The following is a 27,978-nucleotide window of genomic DNA, read 5'->3' on the forward strand; positions in this document are numbered from 1 at the left end:
CATATAATTTTATACATATATAAACATATAATTTTATATATATAATATATGAAAATATATAATTTACATATGTATATATAAATACTCATCATTTAAAAAGTGCATACTAATGAAAAAGAACCAGAAGAGAAAGAAGAAAAGCAGAGAGATGAGAACAGCTAACAGTAGAAGTAGCAGATTATCAGTAAGAATAGCAGATAAACACGAGAAACAGGCAGCAGGAGTGGCAGACACCTAGCACTAAGAAGTGAACCACGAGAAGGTAAGAATAAGGTTCCTCATCCACTATGACAAAGCACTCACCTTACATTTGACTTCATCTGTATCAAGTAAATTGATTAAAACTTCAAGGCCTCCAACATCCCTGATTGCCAACTGGCAGGTCTCTTGTGCTAAGTTGAAATCCTTCATTGAACACAATGCAATCACTGTAGCGGTCTGATTTCCTCCCTATGAAGACACAGTGCCACAGAAAGATTAAATAGGATCATCCTCCCATAGAAATGTACTAAACGGTTATAAATCCGTGAACTGGGAAATGTAACTCCCCATTCACACGGCACATTCCACTTTATTCAAGTTCTCCGTGTGGGTTATAATGTGTTAAATGAATCGTGTGGAGCTAAAGTATGAAAAAGCTGTACAGAGTGTCATAAAACATTATTCCAATAAAGAGAACATTTAAAGATGGTCAGTCTGCTTTAAGCAGCTACAGCATTAGGCGGTCTTAGTGTATTAAATAGAGTCGAGGGGCAAGCCTTGAGAGAGCCACTGAGGAATGTAAGTTTTATGCAGAGGTGACAAGTGGTCCCTATAGTTCTCGCCCAGTATACTGTGCCATGCAAACCATGTCTGAAAATTCTTCTTACAGATGTACATATGTTCTTATATTTGTACGTATGTGCATGCACATGTATGTTCTTACAGATGCAGGTATGGTCTTACGTGCATACATAACGTATATGCGCGCTCTTACATATGTACATATGTTCTTAGCATGAACGTACGTACATATGTTCTTACAAATGTATGTACGTTTGGAAGAGGGAAAACCTGGAAGGAGGGAAACCATGTGGGAGGCAGTGTAACAATCCACATTGGAGCCAAGAGGAAATGGAGTAAGGGCTGCGGAGGTTGCGAAAGAAGAGGCAGTTCCGTTAAGATCTGGAGATGACGCAGTGGGTGGCTGAAGAAGAGGAAGATAAAGCTTCACTGACATGAGCAAAATGCTGGCCCAAACGAGAGGATCACGCGAATCAACGTTTACGTAATCACCACATATGAAGAATAGTGGGGAACTGCTCCTTCAAGATAAAATGATCTGAGAGAGTTTTTAAAACTTAATGATTGATCAGTGAAACTGACCCGCCAGGAAATTAAAGTCAGAATTCAGTGCAGGAATTCTTAAGCAATGTCCACTGATCATTAATACCTCGAAAATCTTCTGAAGAACATAGCATAGTACAGATTACTTCTACTGCTATTAAGACTAGCTGGTAAATAAGAGTTCTAGTATAAGCACTAAAATAGCTCATAAGACACAAAAGCAATATGTCTAATATAGCTAAGAATAAACTATTTTTGTAAAATGTGGTCATAAAAGAGTCTTGTCTCGGATTTCTACCTCAAAACATAGTACCAATGGAATAAAAAAAAACAAAACGACCTTTTCTTTTTTGAGGGAAGATGTCTATAAATTGTTTATTTGCATTTATCATTACTTTATATTGCCATATCCATTATATATGTGTACATATAGATAACATATAGACTTAGCACAAAAAATGGAAATTATATTCAAGCTGCCCATCTCCCTCCATAGCACGGTACTCAAATCCTCCTGTGAATTGAATACAATATGTTACTTTTAAAATAAGACACTGAAATGGGGTTATTAGAGGGCAAGCGGCAAAAATGAAATTGGAAAGGTTTAGACTTCAGCCTTTCCTCTCCTTTCCAGAAAATTCTCTCCAGATCTCTAAAAATGTTATGAACCACTATCCTGTGGAGACACCACTGACAATTTCCGTATTTACGTTAAATTAATTTTATATTAATTTTCCTTCTGGGTTATCTAGACTGTCCTCTATGTTCAAAATTAAGTCTAGAATGACAATAGCCTTAATTTTATTATTTACATTTAAAGTAAGTTTTATTCCTTCAATTCTTAGTGTCCTTTTCTCAGAATCAAGAGAGATTTTAACAGCACTAACTTTCCTACAGTTGGTTCTGAAACATAAAATAATAAGCCCTCTATGTATTACTGTCAGTTTCATAAACTTTCTCATTTGGGGGGGCACAGGACCCCCACATGCTAGCATATCTGATGCCTCTTTTAGAAAAAGAAATGGCAGATATTTTGTAAACCATAAAGAATCTAAATGTTACTCATCATTAATTAAACAATGAAGAATAAAGAAAAGCAAAGCAAGTAAGAAAAAAAAATTCATTAAAGGAGGCCCTTTTTCTGAATTTAAATAGTTAAAAGGAGCTGGAAAGTTCCCGTGGGGTACCTGAAGGAACAAACCCAGGTTCCTATATTAAAAGGTTGAAAATGCAAACCAAGAGCTTCAAGTAGAGTGAGTTCCTTAGGCAGTGGCTTCAGGGTCAAGCTTGGCTAGAAAGCGAGATGTCAGACAGCTGTGTCATGCCTCAGTCAAGCCGAGAGTCCCCACGCCACAGGCCCAGCTTCCTGAAGAAGAGTGTACTATCCCGACATTCAGTTGTACATGATCAAGGACCTTCTTGACTGCTATTCTTGCATTATATTTTCTTTGGTAGCAATTTTACACTTATACACTCAGTACAATCATCGCTTCCTTATTTCATTTTAAGGTCTCTCAATTTTTCTCTTTCTGTAGACTATGTCTATCCTTGGAGCTTTATTTCATTGTTTACACTACGACCGATGACATCAATTTTTCAAAAGTCGTGCACTTGCAGCGGATGCTCAAAAGGTAACATTCTGTATTTTTCTGAATTATCTCTAGGCCAATTTTGAAGCCAAAGGATGGAAAATTTACATTTATCATTAAGAAGTTAGATCCTGATAGAAAAAAAGAATTCTGTAAATTAAGAGCTTTTTCTGAAAATCTGGAAACATATTCATAGGCTTGAGGGATTTTTTTTTTCAGAATAGTTTTATATTAGGGAAAGTTAGTTTTTCCACATTTCAGGATTTAGTTCTACCCTTGTCACTGACCACACTCCCCGAAGGATTATAAATCTTTCAGAATGAATACCAGAGGATGGGAGCCAAAATATTCAACATACAGAGCCGCAAATGTTAGCCAATTGCTATCCTTTAAATACCGGCTATGTCAAAAAATTTTCAAATGTTCGTTTTCCTTTCCCAGACGCCATAAACATCTCACTGTGGAGAAGCAGTGCAAATACACTCCTTTTTTAATTAAATCTCCCTGGAGAATGTAATTAATTGCCAATCCTTATTTTCACATTTTATAATGCATTTGCATTTGTGAGGTTTTTAAGTGCTGGAGAAAACATAGTAAAATATTATTTTACAAGCTTCTGAAGGGTTTTGAAGAATGCTTCCAATAAGCTTTTCCACTCCTTAAATTAATGCAATTCTTTTGCTAGTTGTCTTCCTGCCCCTGCTTCTTCTCAGACATCTCCTGGCTCTGTCCACCTTCAGATATTTTGCAACTCACATTCCCTTTTATGACCGGGAGACATTTGTTCATGTGCATAATCAGTTTTTAAACACGCAAAAGTTGAATGAATGTTGCTTTCTCTTACTTTTCTCAAAATTTCTTTTTGAAAGACAAGATGAATAGAAGACATTTTTCTAACTAATGTTTTTCATTGTTTTAAATACAATCTTTGAAATAAAAATGTATTACGTTATTTGGTATAAAGAGCAATACTCACTCCCAAACCCCCTTACTGCTTGATAAAGAATAAACATTGACTAAGTTTAGGTGAAGAATGTATTCAAGATCAAATCGAGAAACGAGCTGCCTCAAATCATTTTTATATTCTTTCGGTCAACAAATTTACACACTAACTAGTCACTGCGTTCAACGCTAGGGCCCTGAGACATCCAGGTAAATAAAAACAGACATGGTCTTTGTCTTGACGGAGCTTACAGTTTAGCGAAGATGATTTTCATTTTTCTTTAAGCCCATTCAAATACATGAAAACTATGAAAAGTGCTATAAGGGAGAAGGGCATGGGGCAACAAAGGCCCACGATAGGGCCTTTAACCAGGCCAGGGGCATCAGGGAAGTTCCACCCAAGGACCATATGTTTGGACTGAGGTCTGGACAAAGAGTAGGAGCTTTTCCCTGATGGAGAAGGGAACTGATGGAAGGCATTGCAGTCGGCGGAAACAGTATGTGCAAAGCTCTACACTGACGTGGAACATGGCGTGTTGAAGACCTAAAGGCAGCCAGTGTGGCTGAGACCCAGATAATGGGTGGCTGAGTGGCCCAAGACGAGCAGGGTGGGCAACACACCCTGCTGGGCCCATAGGCAGGGTTGAGAATTTTAATCTTTGTTGAAGATTGATAGGAAATAGTCAAGAGCAGTTGTTTTTCTGGGGAGAGGACGGGGAAAGACTAACATGAGCTGAGTATATTTTTAAAAGACCATTCTGTTGAAGAGGCCCCTGGCTGGAAAGGGGCAAGTGTGGACATCAGGTTACTGCAGCTATGCAGAGAAGAGGATATAGAAAGGGGTGACTCGGATCCGGAAGCTGATGTGATTTACCGTGTCAGAAAGAATTCGAGGAACTTGGTTCAGAAGAGGATACTACAAAGCTAGTAGATGGAACTGATGGGCAACACACTCACAGGCACAGTAAGTCACAGCTTGCTGTCAGAGCCCCACAGGACGACAGTGAGGCAAGGTGGCAGGCAGAGGCATGACTGGGAACTCAGGCCTCTCTTTTCCTGTCCCCCAGTGTCCGTGATCAAGAGTCAGCAGGCAAGACCTGGTGAGGTGACACAACCATCACATAGCCATCCAGCTGGCTTTCTATGTTCTTAGCATTTTTTCCTCCGAACACGCCACTCAGAGAGCAAGAAAAGTGAGTGCCTGCCAATGACTGTTAATGACGGTGAAGGGCCTGGCGCCCGGCATGGAGCTTTGGCTTACAGGTGCTCATCCCCTCCCGGGGTCAGAAATGGCGAACAGTCAGTGCTCAAAGTGAGTGGCACATGGCCACGTAAGTCAAGGCGGTAAAATATATTGCCTTGCCTTCTGTTTATTTGCAAAACGATTTTATACCGATGATTCAGTGCTCATAAACCTAAGACTCAAGAGATGAGACTCAGAGAACTCCAGGAAGGAAAATGAGAAAAGACTGTTCCAGAAGAAAAAAGAAATTTGACTCAGACTGTTATACTACAAGCTTGCTAAGAATTCTGATTGGGAATAAGGGGTAAGGGACGATGCAAGGATTCCCTATACATTCTTTTTAAATAGCCGTGGAACATTGACAGACATTGATAACTTATTGGAATATCCTAGTTATTACAATGAGAAAAAATCTGTACCAAATATAACTGTCTTTCTAAAAAGAGTAGAAGAATGAACTGAATAATTATGATAATTACTAAAAACAGCTCAGTAAAGTGGCTGGATACAAGGGCAACATTCAAAAAAATAATTAACTTTCCATACACTAAGAATAACAAATAGAAATGTATAATCTGAAAAATGTTCCCATGACAATATTAGCAAAATAATAACAAAAATATCTGAGTAAATCTCACAAGAAATGTGTTGGAAATATATGGGAAAAAGCAATTAAGTTTTACTAAAGTACGCAAAGAATTAAATAAATAAATAGTTATACCATACTCCTAAATATAGGATAGCTGAATGTTATTAAAATTGCAGTTTATCCAATGGTAATTTATAAATTCATGCAAACCAAACAAAGTCTCAATAGCAGTTTTTGAGTTGTTTCTTTTTTTAAACTTAATTCTCAACTCATTCTAAATATGACTTGGAATACAAAATACACAAAAAGTAGGTTTAAATTTTTTAAAGAAAACTCTCTGGCAAATCAATTATTAAAATATAGCAAACTATAGCAATTAAAACAGTATGGAACTGGCTTGGGAACATACAAATAAATCAACATAACAGAGACAGACCCAGAAACAAACTCTCACATGTGAGACTACAGTATTTGTTAAAGGTAGATGCTCTCAAATCATTTAAGAAAAGAGTGGACAAGCCAATAACCTGTGTTGATACAACTATCCACCTAGAGAAGAAAAGTAAAGTTAGATACCACCTCTCACTATACATAAATCCAAATGGATTAAGGACCTGAACTTTTTTAAAAAGCTACTATCAGAAGGAAATAGAAAGCATTTGTTGTCTTAGAATGGCTTCAGAAGAACCTTTCTAACTCTCAAGACACAAAATCCATAAGCCACTAAGAAAGCAGTTGATATATTTATTAATGTACAATTTAAAAACTCATAACAAAGAGTAGATAAAAAGACATGACAAAATATCTGTAAATAATATAATGAAGAATTAATTTGCATTGAGAACCGAAGACAAAGAACCTCAAGACAAAGAACTCCCGCATTGAGAACCGAAGACAAAGAACCCCACAGAAAAATAGGCAAGGCATACAATACAATGGCTACTGACATTTGAAAAAATTTATCAATCTCACTAGTAATCAGGAATAAGCAAATTTACACACGACACATTTTTCCCTTATCAGAATTGGCCAAATCAATCAATCAATCAATCAATCAATCAATAAAATACTGCAGATTAGTAAGAATTTATAACAGTGAATGTCTTTCCTAGATGAACAAGTCTCAGACCCTGGGGAGAGTTTAAAGGCTATTAATGGCCAGACCTTTTCCAGACAAATTCAGTTAAAACTTCCACAAATGGTATCTGGGCATTGGGGTCTTTGTTTTGTTTTTAAAAGCCTGCCTGATTTCATTCTGTAATAAAGGTTGAAAATCTTTGGTATTTTACTAATAGAATGTAAACTGATGCTTGCTTTCTGTAGAGAGTATCAAATAAAAAGATTTTTATAGAATCCAGCTTGGTTGGTTTATTACTTTTCATTATTTCCCTTTAAATTAAAAAAAAAAATTAATGCAGTACTTCCCAAACTTTACTGTGCATATATTTTTCCTGTTTATTAAAACAGCTTTATTGAAGTATAATTGATATACAAAAAACTGCACATCTTTAATGTATACAAGTTGATGAGCTTGGAAATACGCACACACCTTTGAAGCCATCAACAACAGATTTATTACCATCGATCAAGGTAATAAACATATCCATCACCTCCAAAAGTTTCCTTATGTCTCCCGCTTTTTTGCGGTAATACCACTTAACATGAGAGCTATCCTCTTAATTTTTTAAAGGGCACAATACAGTATTATTACCTATAGGCACTTATGTTATACAGCAGATCTCTAGAACTTACTCATCTTGCAAAACTGAAACATTATACCCATTGAACGACAACTCCCCATTAGAACTAACAACATTTAAATGTATACTCTTTGACCCAAGCAATTCCATTTCAAAGAATCTACCCTACAGAAATAGTGTCCATAGCCAAAGAATACATAAACGTATTTGTTGCAGTGCTGCTGGAGCAACAAAAATTGATCTGGGAGATGATCTAACAAGTTATCAAAAAAGAACTGTTCAATTATTGATATATACATATAATGAAATACTATGTAGCAATTTAAAGGACTCAAATAGGCATGAAAGATCACCAAGGTGTAACATTAAATATAAAAAGGAAAATGTAGAATAGTATGACTTCATTTTACGTATAAAAATTATAAATGTATATGAACAGAAACATCTGGAAGGGAGCTTTCACTTTCATTATTTTGCATGGCTTGAATATTTACAATGAGCGTATGATAATGCATTTTATAATATTTTAAGATGTTAAATTCAGAAGAGAATAAGAAAAGGACCAGAAGAGGAACATATTCAGAGGCTAGTAGACCAAAAAGGGACATGGAGTTTAACATTTGTCCTATAAACATGCAGTTTCTAATAATGATTACAGCAGATTATAGGTTCACGCGTAAAATGAAAGATCATTTATACCCAATCTGGTACCTCTTTTACTCCTTTAGAAATTCTTCAGCATACAAACTTCTGTAACAAGACATGAATATGTTTTTAAAACAAAAAGTAAAACAGCTTGGTGCATTATATTAACTGGGAGCTAGGCAATATTATTTTACTTCACTATTTTTAGCCTCTCAAATTTGAAGGGGAAGCATACTTCAAGGAACAAAAAAATGGTGTGGCTGCAAATACATCAGGTAGCAAATACCTTGGAAATATCTATTACATTTTCAGATCACTACATAAAACTGCCTTAGATATCAAAATTCTTTCCAATCAAAAATCTTATGAATAGCTAGATGGGCAGTGTGTATCATATAATTATGCTCTAGCTGGGCTAGTTCACAGTGTGCATTCATGAATGAATGAATGAGTTAAAGCTTAAGAGGCTGCCTATGAGATTTTTTAAATTGTCATTTTTCAGTAGTTAAGTTGACGTGGTTGTATAATGCTAGCGAGAAGTGGCATAAACTGTTATGGTTCACTAGCATCGTATTATCATACTCATCAAATCACCTTTGCTTTTTCTCCACTTTCATTTATCTATAATAGCTAAAAGGAAGGAGATTTTAAAGCTCAAAAACTGAAAAAGTTATTATTTTATTTTGGGAGTATAGATTTCCCTGTGGAGACGAGAAATCTCTCCATCACTTCCACCATCTCTTTTGTAATAAAAATCAAAGGGGATGACTTCTTTTTTTTGTGGGCAATATAAACACACAAGTAATACACATCTCAAGTAATCCAAGTATTTAAAAGATGTTCATTTCTTACACCTGATGAGTTAAGAAAATATAAATGTGAACTCTAATGGGTAGAAATTTTGTTGGATGATGGAATTTAAAATATGATATCTGACAGGTAGTTTTTTTAAAAAGCTTTTTTTTAAAAAAGCTCTCCTACTCTTTGTCGCAGAGTTTTTTTTAAGTCAATCCATGTCAATGTAACAACGTATGTCTTAACTTAAAGAATGTATCTCAAGAAAGTGGTATTAATCTTCCTTTCTAACTAGTGGAGTTTATCTGGGTGCATAAACAGTGACTTTTTTTTTTTTCATTTTTGAAAGATTCTTTTCAATAAGAATAACACAGTACGATGTTCCTCTCCATTTAAGTAAAAACCTAGCTAAAGAGCACTCTCATACTGCCTCCAAAAATGACTACTGAATTTCTTTAAAAAGTGTTTTCTGTTTAGTTAGCCTCATATACAAATGAGAAGAAAAAAAAAAAAAACCCAAGATAGAAAAAAAGGAACGTCCAACAGCAAAGCCTGCAGCACCCCCGACCCCTGAAGTTCTTGACAGCGGGACGGGATAACCAGGCAACCGGTAGTAAAGACAGGAGTCTGGATGCCAGTCCTGGCCTCACGCCGCCTTCTGTGTGGCCAGGAGTGAAGTATTTCTCAGCTTTTCCACAATGAAACAAGAATCACAGTACCTGCCACTCTATACCCAAAGCCCAAGTAATGGGGAAGGAATTTAATTAACTGTAATTGATTGCAAAGTCCATCAAATTCTTGCAATGAAAAATCATATACCTATTTGAGGAATACCTCAGAGGTATTGTGGTTTCAGTTCCAGTCCACCACATTAAAGCCTCACAATACAGCAAGTCCTTCATTTCTGCCGGTGGAGGGTCTTGCCTTCAATTTGTAAAAAATGCAACATCTGTGAAGCACAATAAAGTGAAGCACAATAGCTCTGCCTGCGACTCCCTGTTACCACTTAGAACTCTTTAACCAGTTAAGGGTGGGTGTGTGGGGGGTGTGTGTGCGCGCATGTGTTCGCTTCGTGGAAGATCATTAAGGAACTGACCACCGTAAAGGGATGAAGAAGTACAAATTAGTAGTTACAAAACAGTCATGAGGATGTAGAATACAGCATAGAGAACACAGTCAATATTATCATCATGGCTATGTGTAGTGCCAGGTGGGTGCTAGAGTAATCGGGGGGATCACTTCATAAATTACATAATTGTCTAACCATTGTACTGTGTACCTGAAACTAACAATGAATGAATGAATGAATGAAAGTAGTCTTTAACCAAAATTTTCAAATATGAGAATATCACTGCTGAGAATCCCTGCTCCAGACCGGAAATCCAAACCGTGCCAGGGGAGGGAGGCCCGAGTGTTTCCTGGGAAGCTTCATGGGCTTTCTGGTGTGATTGTCTTTTACTTATCACTGTGGAGAGTTCTGGCCTGAGAATTCTGAATTTGTGGATATGTGACAGAACAGGAGAATAACTAGCAAGACCCCCGGCTCATGTGAAAAGTGAAGTCGACACCAGTGTTTTACAAATTGGATCATACAGAATGAACAAATTAGGCACTACCCCTCACCAACACATCTGTGTGGAGAGAGAAGATAAATGCCCAGCAGTCATTATAAGTTGCTACTCAGCAGCCTACAGCAGACATTTTCCGCTTAGTGAAGGTTCAGATACCATCGCCATCTCCCCAGAATGTGGGAACAAGGACGGCCCCTGTATCACTTTCAAGACTGACACCACATTTGTGAATTTACATTAAAAAGCCCTCAGTCTCCCCAGGCTTCACATCTAGCTCCTCACAGTTTCAGTGGTAAGAGCTTTCACTTGGAAGGAAACTCACTTTAAAAATAGACCTTTTTTGCTTTTTGCTTCAAACTTTCCCAATTACTTATCTTCCTTTAATTAATCTTTTGTGTCTATGAGCTAGTTGCATAAAATTACCAAATGTTACTTTAAGATTTTTTTTAAAAGGCCATGATGTAATCTGCTTATAGGATGGCAAACTAACATTTAAAGAAAGACTTCCAGTTTAACACTGGAATTTTGATCCAAAAATATTGCCTCAGTTGTACTAACTCAAGGGAGAGGCAGCAACTCTCTGATTAGCTATTAAGTGATCACGTTCCATCATAAACTAAAAGACAAAACAGGGCCACAAGCTCCATACTCTCTCCTCAGTCTCACTTATCCTGTGGCTCCTGAAGAGGCACAGCTTCATTTCTAATGACTAATTTGAGTTTCGTTCCTTTATTTCCAACTACTGCATGGGCATTTCTATTTGAATGGTTCACTCTCTTCAAACTTAATCTGTCCTGAACCAAACCTTCATCATAAATTGGCTTTCCTTTTTTCTTGGTCATTTCTTTGTTGCTACCGGAGACATGATCCTCTTCTAATCCCCCAACAGACTTTCACTATAAACACAACTGCCTTGTCACTGGCCTCCGTCTCTTCCCACCCAGATTCATTTTGCATAACACCTGCTGCTAGACTCAGCTTTTGCAATCAACACGTTCATCCTCCCACTCCCCCAGGTGGACTCTGATCGAAATCCCAGGTGCTGAAACAGACATCCGGCAGGGAGGAGATGCACCTGGAGAAACGGCCCTGGGGATTAGCCCTAGATTCCTCCATTATTGAGACATGTACTCAGGAAAGAGACCAGACCAACAAAGCACTTCAAGTCTTCAACTTGCCCGCTAATATTATCTCAGCTGAGCTTGGGGTTGATGCGAGGGTGGTACAGAGTTTATCCTCAAGGCACAGCCCTGGGAAACACCCACAGGGGAGATAAAGCCTGATTCTAGACCCAGGCTCTGAGATCCCTCCAAACTACCTAAAAGCTGACCATTTTCTTGCCATCACTTTAGTCTCAATTTTCTCTTGGATTTACTGATCCTGTAGTATTAAATTCCAAACCCGATCCAACCCCAAGCCACATAGAAATGGACTGCAACACGCCTCCAGCCTTCCATCCAGAAATTCATTCTTGGTTTTAAGGATACTTGCACTAATGGGTATGAAATGCAGATCTCTAATTATGGCCTTTTAACATTTTGTCTCATGTTACTAAAGAGAACTCATTTCTATTAATTTATGGTATTATAACAGTTGTTGCTAATAATCATTCAGCGCTCCTCCTATTTGACAAAGAGTTCTCCACATACCTGATTTAGAAATGAGTGAAACTTCTGTATTTTTAGAGATGAACAGGATTAGTGTAGAGCATACACCTTAAAAACCGTCTCCCCTACTCATTGGAACTGGTCCAAAGGAAAACATTTTAACTGCAAGATTTCGAAGGAATCCTGACCAGAGGAGAAAATAATATCCATATGAAGCTCGCAAATGGAGTAAGAATAGTACATTTACAAGGAGAAAGGGAGCAGGAAAAGGCAGAGGAGAATAAAAGAAGGCAGGGAAAGATGGCAGCAGCAGAAGGAACAGCTCTGGCTCAGGAGGAGGAAAGACAGCTCTCGAGGACCTGGGCGTGAAGAACAGCACAGCCGGGCCCTTCAAGAGTGTTGTCCTCCCCCATCATACCTTCTGGGCAGAGGGCGGAGAGGCAAGCCTGTGCTCATAGCAAGACACTCTGCAAGACTCAGAAATACATTTAATAAGGTCTCGCCACTCAAGGAGCAGCTGATGAGACAGACACGATGAATCATAATGATGGCAGGAGGCAGAATACAAGTGCTTCTCACTAAGGTAGCTGAAGGGGGTTCACTGCTTCACTTAGAATTGGGGTACAGAGTCATTGGCTATGTAGAAAAAAAGCTGGAAGGCTGGTGAGTAAAAATGCAAAATATTAGTTTAAAATTGAATTGTGTTCTAAAAATCCAGATTAAAGGAATATATACATATATAAAATTTGCAAGATGTAATGAACGTGTATCAAGGCCAAATAATTAAATACAAACTCCCTTTACTTACATGCCAAGATCTGAGCTCATAGGTCTGGATAAATAATAAGCTATAGTTCATTGACCTGTTTGGGTATTAATGAGCTCATCAAATTTTTTTTTCAACAATCACAGACATTGCTGTACTTGGAAAATTGTAAGTAGAAAGTCAGGTCAACATTAATATTCCTCTGCTAGTTTAAATCTACATTTAAGGCATAATTTTATAAATTAAAATGTCAGGTTATTTATTTTGAGATTACCTACAGACGTTCAATTGTGCATTTCACAGACTTTTAATATCCTTTTGTGTCTCCATATAAGACATTTATCTGCGTTGAAACCTTGAAATCATTTGTAGATATACTTTTTCTTTTATTGGCTATGCTAAGAATATTTACCTGTGGGAACTATAATAATTCCAAGCAATTTACTGTCTGGCCAAAAGTATCACATTTGCACATGATTTATTGATGAAGAACTTGTGTGAGCTTAAGTAGCACTTCATCAATAAATGTTTTCCTTAGCCATTCTGGGACAGAAACATTGCATCCCTTTTTGGCCTAGATTATAGGGACTTACCCTAAACAGTTGAAAAACTCAAGATAGTTATTCAATAATTAGACTATTTTAAGAACCCCTTTGCCATGTTCACTGGGAGGATATTATTGGAGAGGCAGTTCACTACCTAACTCACAGTCTGCCCTGCTAAGTCTTCAGGGAGAAAATTCTTTCTGCTCTTAGCCTCAGGATCAGTTACACTCATTGGCAACTGGGTTATTTCTATCTCATGGTGGTAAGAGTCTTTCCCTCACTGTATTAACTCAACAGTATTTCTCTCTCTTTACTGGTTGCTAGAAAGCCTAAAGCAAAAGCTGAGGGCCCTCTGTGTAAGTCAGTAAGACCACACCATGCATTGTCTATGTTCTAATAAGTAATATAAATTATTATTGCCAATACTTTCCATGTGTTAGATTTCACTTAATATTCATAATAATCCTAAAATGTGGGAACTTTTATTTTGCCATCTTGACCAATGAGGAAAAAAAAGCCTAGATTGGTCCATCAACTCCCCCAAGGCCACTGAGCTAGTAAGTGGCAGATCCTGACTCATCTTAAGTCTTTCTGACATTGAAGATCATGCTTCTAACTGCTGCTCTGCTATTCTGCCTCCTGGCCTGGCTGATGCTTAACTCTTTTTTTCCTTTTACTAATGAAATATGGTTAATAGACCATAATTCTTTGGATAAACACCAGGGCTCTTCCAAATCTTCTTTCAAAGGCCACATACAACCACCAATGCCCATCTGGCTCAAACCACCCAAGTGCTGGGTAACAAAGTTCCCCACTAACAGACTTGTCCCCAGATGACATGCTCTTCAAGAGTAGAGATCGTGGGCAGCTCTGTGGTTCAGTAACGGAGTAGAGGTACTGCCTGGAAGGCCTCCGGAGTCTGGACATCACTGCTATGTATGCTGGGCTGGGCCGCCATGCTGACTGCATGATTTGTGCATGAAGACACCTGTCAATGGGGGTGCAGGATCGTGGGGCATGAACTCCAGCCTGTGCTCCGTGCTAATATTTCCGAACTCCCAAGATATGAATCTTCAAGATTCAGAATACGAAGTCAGCATTACCAAGAAATTCCCAGGAATTATGGAAATCAAAGTTACTCCATACTTTTTCCTAAATTTTACGTACATTTTTAAAAATAATAACGATGACCACAACAGAGACTAATTTCCATATTAAACAGTGAATTATTTTTTGTGGTAGAGATGCTAAAAATTTCAGAGGCTTTCTATAAAAAAAAACTACATATTGTAGTAACATGTAAAAATGATCTTCACCTCTTATTTGATAACAGAAAACACTGAAACGGGGAACATTAATGCAAAATAAATGCCAAATAAAAGCCATTTTAAATACCGAAAAACCATATAAAATATTTTCTGTTTATAAGATATCATTCTTAAAATAAAAATTTAAAGCACCCAACCATTAATTGTCCTATCTGACAATGTTAGGTTTTGTTTCCTGATAAATATTCCAGATGTAAGAAAAAAAAAAATTCTTTCATTTTACATTGATATTGGTCAAATTGTTCAGAGGCTTTGAAAAGCACAGCCAAGGTGGGCATTAGGGTGTGCTTCACATAAACTCATTTCCTTCTTTAACGATAAAAATATTTTATCCGCTTGCCCTGATTCTGGTTTGGCCATTGAAGTCTATGTTGTTTTTGCTAATTTGGATTTTAGATCAGTTTCTGGTTTTATAACGGAGCGTTCCACAACATATTTACATCATCTTTTCCTGGCATTTCTTCTGTTAAATTACTAAGAAAGAACACATTGTAATGCATAATATATATACAATAGCAAACATCCAAACACTGAGAAAACGCCAGCAGACATTACCGGGTAGCACATCCAAATAACGTAACATTCAGATCTCCTTAGCATGCTTGACAAGACTACATAGCATCACAGGTGGAAAGTTCAAATTTAATGACTTACTTTGCTTCCAAATTTGTTCTTTCTTGGAACACCACTAATAGGATTTGTATAAAGTATACCATGCATATAAACTCATTAATAGTTTTGCAAGAATGACTCACCGTTAGCAGCAGACACACTAGTTTAGAGCACGATGACAGCTACAAGCAGGCTGACGGATTAGATTGTGACCACTTCTCTCCTACTTGCTCCTGTCCTGAAGCTTGGAAATGCCTGCTTTCACCTTTGACTCTGCTGTCAGTATTTTTTGTTTTTTGAGTTTTTTTTTTTTAACTTTATTGAGGAATAATTTACAAATATAATTGTCTCTATTTAAAGTGTACAACATGCTGATTTGATATATATCTACACTGTGGAATGATTACCAAGATCAATATAATTAACTGCTCTTGTTTTCAATGATGCCAGTGGATTACTTCATATCAGTAAGGTCTTTATGATGATGATTAAATTTTAATTCTCAAATGAAAATTAGAATACTTTTTTCCCATTTTCCCAATTTTTTGACTAGTTTTTCTTGGGATTCAGGATTCAGAAAAGCATATCACTTCTTTTTTTCTGAGAACTGCAGCTAAAGCTGTGACCATCAGAGGAAAGGGGCATATTTTTCTTGTAAGAAAACCTTTTTTTGGCTGACTTATGCCTACAAGGCCGTGTCCATGCAGAGGGCCTTTGTTGAATTCACAAAAATGTGCTATTTTACTTGAGAAAAACCTTAAAGGCACAGGAAAAGAACGCTTTAGCACTTTAGGAGTCACATAAATATCTTTAAATAATATGCAAAGCCACCTGCAAATACCCATGTTGATTTGACCAAAGATATGGAAAAGCAGGAGGAAAACATGAGATAAGTCAAATGTTTTTACAAGTATTTCTAGACTACAGCTTTAGACATGGCCCATACATCATCAATATTATTTGTCCAATATCAGAAATTAATATTAACCTGGATTTTAGCAAATCATTTTCCTTAATTTGCCCCCACCCAAGTACTTAAATAAAACATCATATGGGTCGGTTATTATGTAAAATGTTTTCATACACCCATGATCTTGCTTAAGAGAATAATGGAAATAGGCCAATACACATTTTATGCATCTACAATGCATCAGACACTATACATGTTTCAAATGTGTTTTCTCAATCCTTAAAGTAATCCTATAGGATAGATATTAATTTTATTCCATGGGTTGAGAAAAATAAGGCTCAAAACCATAACTTTTCAACAGCCACACTGTTGGTCATGCAGCCTAAAATTTAGTCTAAGTCCAACTTCCAAAATCCATGTTCTTTCCACAACACCATGCTGCAAATCAAAAAATGGTAGCAAGTCACAATATCTGGTGGCTGCCATGACCCACTGCCTACTCCCCGGCTAGAGAAAGGGCCGCCTGGCTGCTCAAGGTTATTAGACCTTCCCTCGTATACACTTAACTAAAACTAGGGATGCTTACTACCCTTATTTGAAAGAGACATACGATAAACTTGGAAGGAGAATATACAGTTTTGAAAAAAGGATTTAAAATAAACATTGCAAACATAGTACAAAAGATCTGTCTTACCTTTAAATATTTCACCAGCTTCTGAATTTGCCAATATTCCGATGGCAAATCTGCATTTGCTTCCTGACGATGATCAGGGGGTTCTTCATCTTCTTCACTCTCTGAGGAGCTTTCACTAACAATTTCCTCAATCTTGTCAGCATTCTTACTAAGAACAATAACAACAACAGCATATAATAAACATATTCATGCTACAGCATGGACATGGTTGTACTGTTACTCTTTCAGAAACATATACATAGGTGATGAAAATTCTCAGAAAATCAAGAACAGAGGGGAACTTCCTCAACTTGATAAAGAATGTATACAAAAATCTATACTATCTTCACACTTAATGGTGCAACACTGAATGCTTTCCCCCTGAGATCTAGAACAAGCATGGATGTCCACTTTGGCCAATGGCTGTTCAACATAGTAGTGGAGTCTCTAGTTTTAGATACAAATCTAACAAAACTTGTACAGGACATGTATGCTGAAAACTGTGAAACGCTGGTGAGAAAAACCAAAGTCCTAAATAGACAGACACAGTGGTCATGAATTAGAAGAGTGTACATAGTTAAGATTCCAATTTTCCCAAAATTGACAGAGGTTTAATGCAATTTCCATCAAATCCACAGTAAATCTTTCTGTAGATATAGCAAGATTATTTTAAGTTTATATAGAAAGGAAAGGAACTAGAATAGCTAAAACAATTTTTGAAAAAAGAAAGTGAGAAGAATCACTTTCCAGACTTCAAGATTTACTATACAACTACAGTAATCAAGACAGTGTGGGTATTGGTGAAGGGCTAGATATAAAAAATGAACTAATTGTAACAGAGACCCAGAAATAGACCCATATATGTACACCCAACTGACATTTGACAAAGATGCAAAGCAATCCAATAGACAGCCTTTCCATCAAATGGTGCTGTAATAACTGGACTCCTTATACAAAATTAACTCAAAATGGATCACAGTCTTTACTGTAAAAGGTAAAACTATCAAAACTTTTAGAAAAAAAATCATTTTCAGCCCTGCGGGTTTCATGACAAGTTCTTAGACATGACATCAAAAGCACAATCCATAAAAAAATGATAAACTGAACTTCATCAAAATTAAAAACTTGTTCTATGATAGACCCTACACATTAAGAGGATGAAAAGACAAGTAACAGAGAGGAGAAATATATGCAAACTACATATCCAACCAAGGATATCATAAAGAATTCTCAAAACTCGACATTAAAATAAACACAAATGATCTGATTGGAAAATGAGCAAAAGACATACAGAGACATTTCATTGAAGAACATATACAGATGACAATAAACTCATAAAAAAAGTTCGACATCATTAATCATTAGGAAAATGCTAAGACCACAATGAGACATCAGTACATATCTTTAAGAATGGTTAAAAATACACGGCAATAGCAAATACTGGCAAGGATAAGGAAAAACTGAGTCTCATACATTGCTGGTGGGAATGTAGAATGGTACAGCCACTCTGGAAGAATCTGGCAATTTCTTAAAAAGCTAAACACATGATTACTATATGTGCCAGCAACTGGGCATTGATCCTAGAGAAATGAAAAACTTATATCCATACAAAAACTGTATATGACTGTTCATAGCTGTTTTATTATTAATAGCCCAAAGCTGCAAAGAACTAAAATTTCCCTCAATAGGTGAATAATTAAACTATAGTACATCCATACCATGGAATGCTACTTAACAATAAAGAAAGAGCCTAATAGAATAGTAAGAACTCCATTAATTAGCATTAACAAGCCCACTGTGTAAGAAATGGCTTTAAAGAACTTTTTGTGTCAACAGAAACATAATGAACTAACAGTGCTCTTCCAGGCGAAACAGATGGTGCTGACTTTTCAAGTTTTCCTCCATGTTTCTCCTCTTGGGTGTCTCTTTGTAAGATTTTGCGACTGAAAAAAAAATTTCCTTTATTATTTTATACTGACCAACAGAATATTACAAATAGAAATGCATACAAATATTCCATCATTTCCATGCACCCAAATGATGTGTTTTCTTGACACAGACAATGATGATGAGTTCTAGCCTCATGTGACATTCTTTCGTCCTTCGAGCACAGCCATGCATTTTATATAATGAAGGAATGTTTTGTCCAGTATTTCTTTGTACTAGAAACAGGTCTTCACAGGCTGCCATTGTTGTGAAAGCCCATCACTCTGTTCCTTCTAACCTAGCGGCTTACTGCCCTGATTACAGTTACCTATTTTCTTACCTTCCTTACCCAACCTTAGAGCAGCGCCTTGTCTGGTTTTCCAGGTGTTCCCAGGTTTAGCACAGTCCTTGGCATCTACAGGGTTTTCATTAAATGCTTAAGTAAATTCTTAGTTTAAAAAAAAATAAGCACGTGGAAAAAGCAGAATTTAAAAGTTCACCTCCCAGTCAGTCAACAGAGTAGCCCACATTTGTCATTTTCAGATTCACACTTTCAAACAGAGTCGCAAAGAGCAAACACCCCCAAATCAACAAGAATCAGGGGAGCAGGAGTATCTCCTCTTTCTACAGGACTCCCTCCTCCTGTCAGTTCTCTGAATTTGCCTCCAGAAGATAAACATCCCCTGGTGCTCAGAAACCCTGCAGGGGAGGGTTCTGGTGTGAGCGGCTGGGAGCTTAACCCAATCAGATGACAAGATAGGACATTAAAAATAGGCTGAAACTTATAAAAAACAATGCTAAATTTTAAAAAGTGCTCAGCCTTCTGACTGCCTTAGCATTTACATACCACTGGCCCTTAATCTCTACTTTGATACCTATTAACAGAGGGTCCTAAGTGAAACTGGTCTTGTATATTTCAGACATTGCATCAAACCAGTGTCCACTTAAGCCTGTTAATATTTTTGAGGCTTTAGCCTTTTCACAGTATTTACTTAAAGTTCTGTTACTAGAGGAGACATTATCTCCATGAAGGTTTCTCTAATTAACTCACATAAATTTAACCACATAATTTTCATCCAAATTCCCCTGGCACTTACTTAAGTCCCTATCACTGTTTCCGTTTCCCAAGCGATTTTTCCATGTGTTTTATCATCTTTTTCACATGTAATTTGCCGACTCACCAACGACGTGAAAGTGAATTATGTTCTTCTCTTCCCTTCACAGTGCCCACTCATAAACCCTGTTGACTGTCAAATCTATCTACTTGAAGTATGAAGAGGAGCAGGAAGGAACCCACTTGTATAATAAAGGGAGATTTTTGGTTTTTTTTTTACTACTCAGTATTATACTACTATGAAATAAAGTTGTGTGAAAAATTAGGCAAATGTGGTTACTGAAGACGTTTTAAAAATCCCATCATGCAGATGTCTACATACTCTTTGAAATCGACAGTGGTCTTCCAGTTTAAACTCGGCTCTAATCGCTTGGTCATTTGATTCTTCCCCAAATTAATTTGGTTCTTCAGCAAACTCTTGCCTGAACCAGTAGTAGCTTTACGTAAGGAATCTGCTTCTTCCTTCTTAGGTGCCTCGTGAGGCTGATCCTTTTCCTTTTGCTGTTCTTCATTGAGTCGTGTCTGCTTTATTAAAAAAAATTAAGATTAACATTTACAGTGATATCACTTTCAAATTATCTAGTGCTGTGTGAAAATTAACACTGGTGGTAAATTCAGAAAAGAAAGTATCAGATGCATCTAACTTGTATTGCTTAGTGACACAAACCGGATCAACTTCAGGACCAAGGCCTCTAGGGAAGATAGACTGACAGTGATATGATGTCCTAAACTTCACCTCTGCTGTAGCACAGATACAACAGCAGGGCTGGACTGCCTCACTCCTCACCACTGCTAAAAAAAACCCTGAAATTCAAACCCTATGTTGACTGGGATGCATCATATTCAAATTGCTGAAGCCAAGGATAAAGAGAACATCTTACAGGGGGCCAGATGACAGACACATGACAGAGGAGGAAACATAATGGTTAAGAGACTGCTCATCATAAACGATGCAAGCCCGAAAGAAAGGGAATTAATTATAACTTTAAAGTACTAAAAGAGAAAACAAATACTCAAAACCTGTCAACCGAAAATTCATACTGAGACAAAAAAAAAGTCTTTCAAAGATGAAGGTAAAAATAAAGACGTTCGCAGATGAACAAAAACCGAGAGAATTCACTACCAGAAGGCCTGTGCTAGAGGAAATGGTAATGAACTTCTTCAGAAGTAATATCATATCAGACAGAAATGTGGATCTACACAAAGAAATTAAAATCTGTAGAAATGGTAAAAATAAATATAAAAGACTTATTTTTAATCATTCTAAAATATAAAATAGTAATAGTGTTTTGAGGGATTAAAGCATGTAAAAGTAAAATGTATGACGACAATAGCACAAAGGATAGTGAGAGGCATTCAAGATACACTGTTATAAGGTTCTTAAAATATTTATGAAATTACATTATTTAGTCATATATAATAATATACATATATATGCCCTAAGGCTGCAACTAAGAAACTTTTATAAAGAAGCAAAACTGATTTACTAGTAGCATAACTAAAATGGGTCATTTGTAAGAGCTCAATTCAAAAAAAAAACGGAAAAAAGAAATGGCACAAATAGAAAACAACTAACAAGACAGTAAATTTAAATTCAACTTTATCAGTAGTTAGATTAACTGAAAATGGTTTAGAAACTTCAATTAAAAGAGAAATCATCAGATTGGATGAAAAAGGAAACCATGACTGTTTGTAGTCTAAAAGAAACCACTTTATACATAAAGTTATAAATACATTAAAAGTAAAAAGTGGGAGAAGATATTCCATAGAAACGATAAAAGGAAATAGGAATTGCCTATTAAAATCAGACAAAATAGACTTCAAAACAAATATTATCAAAGATAAAGAAGGAGACATATAATGACAGAGTTGATTAACACACAATTAGAATTGATTAACAACTCTGTCGTTATATGTTTCCTTCATATATTAGATGTAAACTTCAAAATATTAGATGTAAAAACAGAACTAAAAGGAAAAATAGAAAAATCTACATTGGAAGAATTCAAAATACTCTCTCAGTAATCAATAAAATGAGCAGACAAAAAAATTAATAAGAATATAGAAGAGCAACACTATTAATCAATTTGACTTCACTGATATTTATAGAACATGCCAGCCAAGCAGCAGAATATATACACATTCTTCTCAAATGCACAAGGAAAAAATCAGCAGAATAGATCATAATCTGGGCCATAAAACAAATATCAACATATTTAACAGAACTAAAATTATAACAAAATTATCTTCTCTTAATACAATGGCATTAAACTTAATACAATGGCAGTAACATTACCACCTCCGAGCAGTGATGGGCTCACCTCCCATGGTTTAAGTTGAGGGCCCCTGGGAAGAATGTAATAAAGCACCCTCCCCCTCCTACCCAAGACAGTGTCAGTGGAGGCCCAGTAGGGAGACTGAACTTCCACCCCTGCCCAGCGGTAATGAGGTACCCACATCACCAGGGTTGTCGACGGAGACGAAGTGGGGAACTTGGACTTTCACCTTTACCTTGCAGTTCTCCCAGCCCTCCACCAGTGAGGTGTCAGAGAAGGCCAGCTAAAACAAAAGATTTAAATCAAATCCAAAGTTTCACAACATCATGTCAACATTGTCTAAAATACAATAAAAAATCACTCATTTTACCAAGAACCAGGAAGATCACAACTTGGATGAGAAAGGATAATGAAAAGATTCTTATACCAAGATGAAGTAGGTGTCAGAATAATCTGACGAGAGTTTGAAGCAGTCATCAAAAATGCTTCAATGAACAATTAGAGACTTGAAACAAATGAAAAACTAGAAAGTCTCAACAAATAAATAGAAGATATAAAGAAGAACCAAATCGAAATTTCAAAACTAAAATTTACAAACCGAAATAACTCACTGGATAGGTTCAGGAAGAGGATGAAGAGGACAAAGAAGAGAATCCATTAACTTGTAGATAAAGCAAGAGAAATTACCCAATCTGAACAACAAAGAGAAAATAGATTGGAAAAAAACGAACATAGCCTCAAGATCTGTGGAACCATAATAAAAAAATCAACATGCATGTCATCAGAGAACCAGAAGGAGAGGGATAAGATCTGACTGAAAATGTATTCTAAAAATGTCTCAAATTTTCCCAAACTTGGAAAAAGATATAAATCTAAGATTTAAGAAGTTGAGCAAACTCTAAATACAATAAACCCCCCAAAATCCATGCCAAGACACATAACAATCAAACTCCATGAAACTAAAGACAAGGAAAATTCCTAACAGCAAGAAACAAACAATATTTTATCTATAAGGAAAAAACAATTAAAATAACTGATTTCTCATGAGAAACCATGGAGGCCAGAAGAACCTCCTGGAACAACATTTTACAAGTGCTGAGAGTAAAGAACTGTTAACCCAGAACACCATATCCCCAGAAAATATTCTTCAGGATGAAGGAGAATTCAAGGTGTCCTCAGATAAAGAAAAACTAAGAGAATTTGTCAACAATAGACCTACTCTAAAAGAGTAAGTTCTTAAACAGAAAGGATATGATAAAAGAAGGAAACCTGCATCATCAGGAAGGAAGAGAACAATGGTCAGCATAAAAGTAGAGGTAAATACAAAAGACTTTTTCCTTTTGAGTTTTCTAAATGATGTTTGATGGTTGAAGCAAAAATTATAACACTGTCTCATTAGTTATTGTATGTAGAGGAAATAGACAATTATATTATAAATGAGAGAGGATAAGGGGCTTAAAGGGAGATATGGTTTCTGTACTTCATGCAAACTGGTACAATGTCAAATAAGTAGATTATCATAAATTATGTATGCATAATGTAATACAAAATACCTATAGCAACCCCAAAACAATCTATACAAAGAGATACACTCAAAACACTATGGGTGAATCGAAATGGAATTTTAAAAAATGTTCAAGTAATCCAAAGAAAAACAGGGAAAAGAAAAATGAAAAACAGAAGTAATAAACAGAAAACAAAACTAAACTGGCAGACTTAAGCCCTTACATATCAATAATTAAATGTAAATGATCTAGACACAACAATCAGGAGATAAAGCTTCACAGAGTGAATTTAAAAAATGACTCAATTTATATGCTGTCTACAAGAAACTCACTTCAAATATAATGACGTATGTAGCTTGAAAGTAAAAGGAGAGAAAAATATATCATGCAAAGAGTTGTTAAAAGCAAGCAGGAGTGGCTATATTAACATCAGATTAAATGAACTTCAGGGAAAAAAAAATACCTAGGACAGAGAGGGACATTTCAGAACAGTACAATGGTCAGTCTATCAAGAAGACATAACAATCCTAAATGCATATGTCAAGGTGCAAATACCAAACGGACACAACTAAAAGGGGAAACAGAAACTATAATCTACAATTATAGTTGGAGGACTTCAATACCTTTCTCTCAGCAACTGACAGGAAATCAGCAAGAATACAGAGGAACTCAACATCAAAAACCACATGGTTTAATCCGCATTTATAGAGCACTCCACCATAGCAGAATACACATTCTTTTTAAGCATCTAAAGAACATACATCAAGACTATATCCTAGGTCACACAGCAAATCTCAACAAATTTTAATTAATTATAATAATTCAGTGAGTATTCTCTGACCACAATGGACTCAAACTAACAACAACACAAACATAATAGGAAAATCTCCAAATACTCGTACGCTAAACAACACATTTCTAAATAATCCGTGGATTAAAGAGAAAATTTTAAAAAATTTAAAACAATGAAAATGAATATAAAACATATCAAAATGTATGGGACACAGCTGAAGTTCTCTGAGGATAATTTATGGCATTAAATGCTTATATTAGACAAAAAACTCTCAAATCAATAGTCTAAGCTGCCGCCTTAAGAAACTAAAAAACAAGAGTAATGGAAAATCCAGACAGGCAGAACGATGTAAAAATAGAATGTAAAGAAATGGGATTGTACCTCCAAAGTGTCAAACACTATGGTGTGAACAGAAAAGTGAAAGCTGCCTTACATTTCACCATTGTCTTGTCCTCAGCGAAGCTTCTCTACAGCAGAATGTAGATTTAAGAGTTTTTCAACTAACATGAATATATTTAGTGTATGACACCCCTTCTTTCAAATGCTCCAAGTAAAATATTATTTACAACTGAAACCACCAAAATTCCTTTAAATGTAAATATGACTAGATTAAATGTATGATAAAAAGTGGGAAAAGCTAAATAAGAGTAAATGAAACCACAAGTAAAAAAGAAAAAAATAAATACAAAAGTAGAAAAAAAAGAAAAATAGAGAAAAATCGATGAATCTAAAAGCTAGTTCTTTGAGACAATTGGGAAAATTTATAAATCTCTAGCCTGATGGATTAAGAAAAAATAAAACACAATGACCAACATCAGGAATGAAGTGACAGTAGCTATAGATTCTACAGCTATTAAGAGGTTAATAAGAGAATATTATGAACAAATTTATACCAATTCAACAACTTAGATGAATGGACAAATTCCTTTAAAGCCACTCTACCAAAGCTCCCTCAAGAAGAAACAGATATCCTGCATGACCCTATAACTAGTAAAGACATTGAATTTGTAGTTAAAAACTTGCCCCAAAAAAAAAAAAAAAAAAAAAAACCAAGCCCAAATAGCTTCACTGGTGAATTCCAGCAAACATTTAAGATAGAACGAACACCAATTATACACAAACTCTTCCAACTACACATAAACCAAAGGGGAGAGAAAACCTCCCAACTAATTCTCTAAGGCCAGTATTACTCTGATACCAAAACCAGACAGATATTAAAGAAAACAAAGCTATGTATCAGTATCTTATAAAGAGATATAAACTTCTAAAAAAAAAATCTTAGCAAATTAAATCCAAAAATATATTAAAAGGGTAATATATCCTGAATAAAGGAAGTTTGTCTCGGAAATGTAAGGTTGATTTATCATTTGAAAATCAATGTAATTTACCATGTTGAACTAAAAAAGAAAAAACACATGATTATCTTAATGGGTACAGAGAAATCATTTGATAAAATCCAACATCTATTCCTAAAAAAGTTCTCAACAACTTAGAATAGAGGGGAACTTCCTCAATCTTTTAAATGTCATCTATGAAAAACCTACAGCTAATATCATACTGAATAAGAAACTGAGTTTTCCCTTTGCCATCAGGAAAAATAGACATTTCTATTCATTTCTCTACTGGAGGTCCAAGCTAGTGCACTAAGGAAAGAAAAAGAAATAAAATGATTGAGACTAGAAAGGAAGAGGTAAAATGGCCTTTTATAGACAACATGATAGTCTACATTGAAAACCTGGAATGTACAAACTAGATACTAGAACTAATAAGTTTAGCAAGGTTTCAGGATATAAAATCAAAAAAAAAAAAATCAAGAGCATTTTTAGATAGTAGCAACAGATAATCAGATTGAAATTTTATATCTGCCATTATTAACAAGAGCCCCCAAATGTGAAATGTAGACTGGTTTTTATGAAGAAATTGACAACCTGATTTTAATATTCTAACGGACATGCAAAAGAAATAGAGGAGCTAAACAACTTTAAAAAGGAACAACAATATTGACACTACCTGACTTCAAGACTTATAAAGCTAAAGTAATCAAGACAGTGTGGTACTGGTATAGAAATAGACAAATAGATCAGTGGAACAAAAACACATCCACACAAATGGGCAACTGATTTCTAACAAAAGTATAAAGATAATTCAGTGGAGAAAGGATCGTACTTTTCAACAAATGATGCTGGAGCAACTATATACCTACATGCAGAAGAAAAAAAGCAACTTTGATCCATACCTCATATCATGTACACAAAATAAATTAAAATAGTATGGGTCTAAATGTAAAACATAGCATTTAAAACTTTCTAGAAGAAAACATTGGAGAAAATCTTTGTGACATTGGGTTTGACAAGACATTATTAGGTACAACACCATAAAAAATTAGTAACTTGGCCTTCACCTAAATTGAGGATATTTGCTCTTTGAAAGACCCTGCTTGGAGAAGAAAATGACAAGCACAAACTGGAAGAAATATTTACATATTACATATCTGTCATAATATATAACCCAAGAATATATATAAAGATCTCTCACAACTCAAAAATAAGAACCAATCCAATAAAAAATGGGCAAAAGATCTGAATAGACGTTTTAGCATTTAAGATATATGAATGGCAAATAAGCATATGAAAAGATGCATTCAAGACATGCTAATGAAAATTCAGTGACATACCAGTGCACACTTATTAGAATGTCTAAAATTAAAGCACTGGCCATGCCAATTATTGATGAATATGTGGAAGACCTGGAACTCCCATACACTACCAGAGTGAATGTAAAATATTACAACCACTTTCAAAATCAGTTTAACATAAACTGATTAAAAATAAGAGAGCTTAAAATTTAAAGATATTTATACTGTTTGGTAGATTAAAGTAACGGCATATTTACAGAAAGAGCAGGGGTGTGAGAGAAAAGATAATCAGAGGATCAATTCCAGAAGCCCAACAACCAACTAGTAAGTGTCGAGAAAAAGAAGAGAAAAAAGTTATTAAACATGTAATATGAAAAATAATTTTCCATTTTTTAAGGGCATATGTCATCATTAATGAAAAATAAACAGGCAGCACCAACCATATCACCATGAAAATTGCAGAACATCAGGGCTAATGAAATCTTAGATTTCATTATATTGCAAAAGAAAATTGCAGAACATCAGGGCTAATGAAATCTTAGACATATGTCATCATTAATGAAAAATAAACAGGCAACACCAACCATATCACCATGAAAATTGCAGAATATCAGGGCTAGGAGAAAATCTTAGATTTCATTATATCACAAAAGGCAAAACTAACAAGTCATGTAAAAAATGTCTTTAAAATTCTAGGTAAAAATTATTTCATACAGAAAGGGGACTCCAAATAGCCTAAATATTCTTGAAAAATAAGAACAAAGTTTGAGGACTCACATTTCTTGATTTTAATACTACTACAAGGATATATAATCAAAAAATCATGGTGCTGTTAAGGATGGATGTATAGACCTATGGGATAGAATTGATAGCCCCTAAATAAACCCT

At 35.7% G+C, this 27,978-nt stretch overlaps 1 protein-coding gene across 1 annotated transcript in view; it reads right to left on the bottom strand.

The window, feature by feature from the left end:
* The window catches only part of ARMC4 (armadillo repeat containing 4), a 136,113-nt gene that overhangs the window by 94,580 nt on the left and 13,555 nt on the right, over positions 1–27,978 (bottom strand). Inside the window, exons 6-9 of the mRNA XM_025041257.1 lie at positions 20,204–20,406; positions 18,695–18,784; positions 16,863–17,010; positions 304–450 (exon numbers count right to left, since the gene is read on the bottom strand). Of these exons, the coding sequence (XP_024897025.1) occupies positions 304–450; positions 16,863–17,010; positions 18,695–18,784; positions 20,204–20,406 (588 nt within the window). The remainder of the gene's footprint in view (positions 1–303; positions 451–16,862; positions 17,011–18,694; positions 18,785–20,203; positions 20,407–27,978) is intronic.

This window comes from Pteropus alecto, unplaced genomic scaffold (assembly GCF_000325575.1).
Source record: "Pteropus alecto unplaced genomic scaffold, ASM32557v1 scaffold269, whole genome shotgun sequence".
NCBI lineage: Eukaryota > Metazoa > Chordata > Mammalia > Chiroptera > Pteropodidae > Pteropus > Pteropus alecto.